Consider the following 7,754-nt stretch of genomic DNA (forward strand, 5'->3'; position numbering starts at 1 on the left):
GGCAAATGATTCCAGATAAGGCCTCCTTTGACAGTTCATGCTGACTGAGCTGATGTGGTTTTGCAGTTTCCTGATGTTACAGACAGCTGCTGCTTACTCTGCTAACATCTGTCCTCGAATGAAACCACAGAGTGGCACAGGGGCTGATTTATGGAAACATGAAGAATAATTTTATCAAGCAAAGCTCAATGACACTTTCCAAACTTAGTTGGACATTTTTGCAGAACCTGACAATGACATTCTTCATCTTTCCAGATAAAAAACACCAAATTGAACAAACTGCTTGTTTAAAAACTATCAGGTTATTAAAAAAATATCCTTAAAAGTACACATATATATTTATTAATAACTGAAACCACTTTATAGTTTCTTTAAATAGTTTTTCCTTCAAATATCTTAGAAAAAAATGTTTATGTGGGTGTAAATGCAACTTGATCCATAACTACAAACAACAAAAAGTATGCAGGATCAGTTGCGTCATTCTGGTCAAGACTGGTGCAAAACGATGCTCGATAAAAACACGCCGCTGAGATTTCACTTCATTTCCTGCTCAGAGGAGTCCGAATGGATCTGCAAAGATTCTGAACCTTTCCGTCCTCAGTGCCTTCATATTGCAGACATCACTGTGTAAGTGCAATATTTTACAGTATTTGTATATGAATATTAAAACTTTTTGGAGTTTTCTGTATTTTTAAACCTGATTTAAACATGTTGTAAAAATGCACAGATTTGGGGACTTAATTTAGTTTCTGAAAAGATGTGAACTTGCATAGAAAAAGAAAACACGTTGCATGGAATAGAGTATCTCTTTTTATTGTCACCCAATTTTATTTATCTTTCCTTTTGCAAACATTCACCGTCATGGGATTGATCACTTTTAGAACAGGTGTGATGTTAATAAAACATTGTTTAAAATAAAAAAATAAACTAAAAAAATGGTCAGTGTGTAAAATATTGATAAAAAAGATGCACATACAACAATGTTGCTGTTTTAACCCAATTTTTAAATAAGTTGCATTTATTTAGTTATGTTTGTAGAAGAAAAAAAAACTATTTTATTAAAACTGAAACTATTTTAATGTTCAATGTTTAGAGTTGTGGTGAAAATAACAGTAAAATTATATATTTATGATTTTATTCTCTTTTCTTTAAAAATAAAAAAAACAATAGATACTAAAAACAGCGCTATGAATTCATCTTATATCTCTAATGTGTCGAGCGTTCTGAGTAACCGCGACTCCCCGAGCACAGCTATGGCCAAAAACATCATCATCCTCACTCTGGGTCTCACCATCAACTACATCAACTGTGCACTGATTCACACCTTCAGGAAACACCAGGTCAGTCAGCGCGGTCGTTCTGAATCTGGTTAATGAAAATCCCTTTTGTCATGATCTCTTCTAGACGTTTTTATGGCCCGAGATATTTTTGGTTTGAAAAATGTCTTCACACTTTCTGTTGTGTGATTTGTCCTTTTAATCTTGGCAGATTGGGATTTTTGTGTAATTTTACACATTGAAAACAATTTGTCCTAAAGGTGCTGCTCTACATTTTGTTTATTTTTGAGCATTAATATTCACATCACTTGTGTGTAATTACGAAATGGTGACCTTCATTTTTGACTGACAGTTGCTTGAGTAAACATTTTTCTCTTTTGTTCAGATCACGTGGGAACAGTTTGCCCGTTGAAAATACACATTTCCACCATTTTAGGATAAAAAACAGCTTCTGACAAAATATGTTTTTGCTGTTGTCTATAACAAAATTATGTATTTTTATTATGGCTGCCCAAAAACAAAAATATTGCATCGTGCAACAATATTGTTTAACGTGATCTTTGAGCATGCATCAGGAAATGTTTAGCATTGCGATGACAATATCAAATTGACCCATGATGTTTGATTTATTGTGCAACCTTACATTTTTCTGTTATTTTTAAAGACTATGTGTTATCTAAAGGATGGACGACAACAACTGTTGTGTTTAGATTTTTTTACTTCAAGCATTACAAACTGTAAAAAGCAATAAATCAGTCATTTATATAAGTTCCCTTTAAATAACATTGTCAAAGCAATTTATTCACAAGCCAGCAATCTCTATTTTTATATGAGGCGTTATTCTCCTGGTTGTTCCTCCTCTCGGTTGCTTTTTGTCTTGATGTTGTCTGATGTTCACTCACTGTAGCACTTTCAGATCCATTGTGAATGTAAAGTGCGTTATAAATAAAAGTTATTATTATTATTTCTATAACTCAAAAGCGAATGACATTAACCTTGATAGAGAATAACAAATCATCTTCTAAAAGTGAGTTAAAATGTAATCTCTGCATTTTCTACTTTCTGATCTTTGGTTGTGATTAGAACAAAATGTCTGAAGAAAAACAATAAGGCCGACTAAAATGTAAAAACTTCTTTTCTTCTGCTCTCTTGCAGGTGTTTTACACGAATCCTCGTTACATCCTGTTCATCCATCTGGTGGTGAACGATATGATCCAGCTTACAACCTCAGTCAGCCTCTTTCTCATCAGTTACATCTTCTACAAAATCAACGTTTCTGTTTGTTGCCTCATTGTTACCTTTGTTGTTTTCACCACTCTGAACACCCCGATAAATTTAGCTGTGATGGCTGTGGAGTGCTACATCGCTGTGTGCTTCCCTCTGAGACACGCTGAGCTCTGCACCGTCAAACGAACTTATATTCTGATTGTCTGTATTTGGGTTTTGAGTGCAACATCTGTAATGCCTGATATCTTTCTCATTCTGGCCACGGAGCCTGCATGGTTATTTACTTCTAAAATATATTGTGACAGCTATATCCTGTTTAGATATCCAGTAAGTATACAAAAGAGGGATGTTTCTTATATAATTTATTTAACTTTAGTTTGGCTCACTCTCTTCTTTGCCTACTTCAGGATCATTTTTGCTGCTCATGCAGCTAATTCAGCCGACAGAAATGCAAAAAAGGCCAGGAATACCATCCTGCTTCATGGCTTTCAGCTCCTCTTGTGTATGCTGACGTACGTATTTCCCATGATCAAAAACTCAATAGTATTTTTGTTCCCTAAATATTACGTACACGTCCTCTTTGTTTGTTACATCATGATCCACATTTTGCCCAGGTTTGTCAGTCCCATTGTGTATGGGCTAAGAGATAAGATGTTTAAACAGCATTTAAGAAAACATTTGCTCTGTGGCATGAGAGCAGGCAGTAAACCACTGCCCTCAGTGAAACTCATAATGCTTTCCAGATTTCAAATTACATTAATAAGATTTGGGAGTAAATAGTCCAATATTTTGTTTGATATTAAATTGGTGCTTGAATCTTACTACAGAACTAGGAGCAGAATTTTTGTTTATGTCATTTGAGTTTAATAAGCTACTCAGTGTACCAGATGCAAACATGACTCCTTGAGCTGGGCCTTCAGCTTTAATAAAATGTGCAGTCATGCAATATGTGCTTTTGATTACTTAAAAAATGTTGCTCTAATACACGCCTTATCGAAGCACTCTGATAGATGGTGAATTGTCTTCCTGGTGCATTCATGTGCAACATGAATATTCCATAACCCACAAAAAAATGTTCAGAGTAATCTACAGAATTTACTGTTTCCACTTAATTTTTAACATGTAATGAATCAAACATACATGTATTTAAAAACAAGTATCATTGTAAACCTAAATTAAATCAGTGTGGATTTTTGAATTTACAGATTTTAATTGAATGCGCCACAAATCTTTATGTGATGCCAAAATAAACAGAAGTGCAACATTTACTTTGCCTCATTATGCCATGATGCTTTCCCATAAACACACCACGAACAAGACATTCAATATCTGTTCTCTTGACCTTGTATGAGACAAAACCTGGTTGTGGTGCCACTCATATTGTTGATTGTCCACTCCAATGTCCCAAAGCTTCATAACTTCCCCGTAGCTCGCAGAGATATGCTGCTGAGCGGACTTCATTAAATCAACAAATCCAACAATAACTTAGGTGATGATTTGTACCATACGATTCCATACCATTTTATTTATAGAGCACTTAAAACAGCAACAAGGCAAAACTGTTCAGCGATTTGTAGACATAAAGGAGTATTTTGAACTGGATTTGAAGGTGAACTGGTAGCCAGTGCAGGGAGACCAAGACTGGTGTAATGTGCTCTCTTTGGCCTGTACTGGTTATAAATCGGGCTGCTGCATTCCGGACTAGTTGTAGTCGTGCAATGGAGGTCTGACTGATACCAAACTGGAGCAAATTGCAGTAATCAAGCCTAGATGTAATGAATGCATGTATTACTGTCTCCAGGTTTTTAGTTTTTTTTAAACAAAATGGGCTTCAGTTTAGACAGTTGCCTCAGTTGGAAAAAACATGATTTAACAATCATGTTTACCTGACTGTTGAGTTTCATGGAAGGGTCCATTATCACTCCCAGATTTGTGGCTCTTTGTTTTGCTGACAGGGCTAGAGCGGAGAGGTCGATGCAGTGGTTCGTGATCGTGTCGCTGGGAGGGAACAACGTGACTTCAGACTTCTTTTCATTGAAACTTAAGAAATTTAAAGCCATCCAGTCCCTGATGTCAGAGAGGCAATCGAGCAGAGGATGAATAGAACATGTGCCATTGTGTCATGGGGGAAGTAAATTTGACAGTCATCGGTGTAGAAGTGAAAAGTTATGTTGTGTTTCTGGAAAATAGCACCAAGTGGCAGCAGGTATAAAGAGAATAGGAGAGGACCCAGGATGGACCCCTGCGGAACCCCCCATTTAAGGTATGCCGCTGCAGAAATAAAATCTTTGATGGAAACACAAAAGGATCTGTCAACGAGGTAGGATCTGAACCAATTGAGGGCTGACCCTGTGATGCCCACCCAGTGCTCTAACCTAGATATGAGGATCTCATGGTCGATAGTGTCAAAAGCAGATGTGAGGTCCAATAGGGCAAGCAGCACAGAATCACCAGTATTTGTGGATAAAAAGATGTCATTAAAAACTTTCAGTAGGGCCGTTTCTGTGCTATGAAGAGGTTTAAAGCCAGATTGGAATAGCTCTAGGATAGCGTGATCCTCCAGGAGGGACTTCAACTGGGACTCAACTATTTTTTCCAGTAGATTAGAAACAAATGGTAGTTTGGAGACAGGCCGGAAGTTGGATACGACTGAGGGGTCAAGGTTTGTTTATTTCAGGAGAGGTTGAGCAGCAGCATGTTTAAAGGTTTTTGGCCAGTGGATAAACTTCTATTCACAATAGCAAGAATGGACGGACCTAGAGTAGCAAAAACCTCCTATAGTAGTCGAGGTAGTGTATTGTCCGCAATTAAATAAAACGCTCAGCTCCAACAACTGAATTTATGCATTTTCAGATTAACAGATGAAAATGGATTAAAAAAGACTATTAGAATAATAAATCATTCACAAGTGGTGTTGAAAAAGGTCCAATAAGATGAGGCTGCAGAACACCACCTCGGACAGCATAATGAGCAGCACAGGGGCTCTTCAGGGGACAGTCCTCTCGCCGTTTCTGTTCACACTCTACACCTCAGACTTCAGGTACAACTCACAATCCTGCCATCTACAAGAGTTCTCGGATGACTCTGCCATTGTGGGCTGCATCACTGGTGACCAGGAAGCAGAATACAGAGGTGTGGTGGACAGCTTTGTGGAGTGGTGTGGAAAGAGCCACCTGCAACTCAACACTGGAAAAACTAAAGATCTTCAGGTGGACTACAGGAAGAAGATCACCCCACCCCCCAACCCTATCATCATCAAGGTTGCTAAGATTGACATTGTGGACTGCTAGAATTACCTGGGGTTTCCACTTAGACAATAAACTGGACTAGACAGCTATCACCAATGCCCTCTACAAGAAAGGACAGTCGCCTTTGTCTTCGGAGGAGACTCAGGTCTTTTAACGTCTGCAGTAGAGCTGTCATTTCTAACTCGAGCGCTATGCCTGGCCCGACCCGACCCGAATTTGGGATGGGCCGGGCCATGATAATGTCCTAGCTGGGCGGGCCAGGTCGGTGTTGGGCTTTTAATTGGGTCAGGATCAGATGTGATCCAATTATATGATAACGTGGCCTGCCAAACTTCATCAGGCGAACTTGGCCTTTTCACCGTGAGCTTACCGGCCTTGAACGAGGAAAAAAGTTCAGTTAAGCTTCAGATGGAACTATACTGCCAGGAAGAGACCCATCGCCCAAATGGACCTTCGTACAGCCGCTGCACTCAGCGGACGCTCATGGCCGATGACTCAAACATGTGAGATCCCAAAGCAGATGTGTCAGAGCAGGGTCCATGAAAACATCAAGATGCAGGCAAAAACAGGGTTTAAATACTCTTTTACGGTCATGAAAGTACAAACACCTTTCTTCTGCCCCTTAATTCAGCCGTGCGTCCCCAACCGTTAATGACTAAATAAAAATGTCGGGGTTTTCCGGGTTCGGACGTGTAATTACTCTTAATTCGTCGGGTGGGGTTCGGAAATGATGACTGCGGGTTGGGGCTGGGTTGGATTGGATTTTTTGGGCCCAAATACAACTCTAGTCTGCAGGACCATGCTGCAGGTGTTTTACCACTTGGTGGTCTGTCCAGGACCATGCTGCAGATGTTTTACCACTTGGTGGTCTGTCCAGGACCATGCTACAGATGTTTTACCACTTGGTGATCTGTCCAGGACCATGCTACAGATGTTTTACCACTCTGTGGTCTCTCCAGGACCATGCTGCAGGTGTTTTGCCACTCGGTGATCTCTCCAGGGCCCTGCTGCAGATGTTTTACCACTCAGTGGTCTCCTGTGCCTTCTTTTACACTGTGGTATACTCGGGCAGCAGGGTGAAGAAAGCTGATGTCAACAGACTCAACAAACTCTTCAAGAGGCTCTGTTCTGAGAGTGGAAATGCAGTCTTGCTCATGCCTTGCACCGGTTCTCTGCTGTAATTAAGAGCTCTTGCCACCCATGGTCCCTGCCAGATTGAACCCTTTGAGGAAGTAGATGTCCAGCGTTCTTGTTACAGTTCTATCTGATTATCTTGTCTCGACCTCACACCTGCTTTTTAGAAACCAGACCTGTCTGCTCCTTGTCATTTACTATATCACCCTTCTGATCATGGTATCAACCTCCTCTTCTGACTCAATGACTAGGCCTCATGGATCACCCTCTTGGATGAATTCTTGGATCTCTGACACCCTGTGTATGAACCCTGTAATGAGGATAATATGCGTCTGATATTATCCATAATTTAAACGGATTCTTTCATTTTTCTGGACTGAGTACTATCGTGCCTTGAATGATTAAATGTGGATGGAAACGTGTTTTATCTTTGACACACCACAACAGTGAGCTGTTTAATTAAAAACGATTTAAAACAACATCACACATTTACATTAATTGGCAGATTGATTACAATTAACACAGCTTAATTAATGAGCTTTACAATGAGAAATCATACGGCCATGATTTCTCACTTGCAACTGAAATACAACAGACATTTCTGAAAATATCTGGATTAATTACTGGCAGATAGAAGAGTTTTAAAGATGGGAAAAATGAAGTTTAAATGGAGAGAGATGGGTGAGGGAAAGTGTCTGTATAACCAGAAACAACACGCTTCTTTGGACGCAGCTTAACCCACGGTACACTAGCAGTTGAGATCGACTCTTTTACCTTTGCAGACGATAGTTTCGGCTTCGGTGTAGAGTTTTCTTTCAACTCTTTTCAGCGTCTCCGTAAGAACAGCTGTGACCTCAGGAGTCATGAG

At 39.5% G+C, this 7,754-nt stretch overlaps 1 protein-coding gene across 1 annotated transcript; it reads left to right on the forward strand.

The window, feature by feature from the left end:
* The first annotated feature begins 1,187 nt into the window (after positions 1–1,187).
* On the forward strand, positions 1,188–3,284 carry LOC119412867 (odorant receptor 131-2-like). Its single transcript, XM_037679903.1, has 2 exons — positions 1,188–1,340; positions 2,433–3,284. Exons 1-2 carry the CDS (start codon positions 1,188–1,190, stop codon positions 3,282–3,284), a joined length of 1,005 nt encoding a protein of 334 aa, XP_037535831.1.
* The last annotated feature ends 4,470 nt before the right edge of the window (positions 3,285–7,754 follow it).

Source organism: Nematolebias whitei, chromosome 7 (genome assembly GCF_014905685.2).
Source record: "Nematolebias whitei isolate Nwh7 chromosome 7, NemWhi1, whole genome shotgun sequence".
NCBI lineage: Eukaryota > Metazoa > Chordata > Actinopteri > Cyprinodontiformes > Rivulidae > Nematolebias > Nematolebias whitei.

Bases quoted from the DNA above. Each gene is read 5' to 3' on its own strand.
- LOC119412867 (XM_037679903.1), top strand. From the start codon at position 1,188: ATGAATTCATCTTATATCTCTAATGTGTCGAGCGTTCTGAGTAACCGC. The intron at 1,341-2,432 runs GTCAGTCAGCGC...GCTCTCTTGCAG, and splicing joins ACACCTTCAGGAAACACCAG to GTGTTTTACACGAATCCTCG.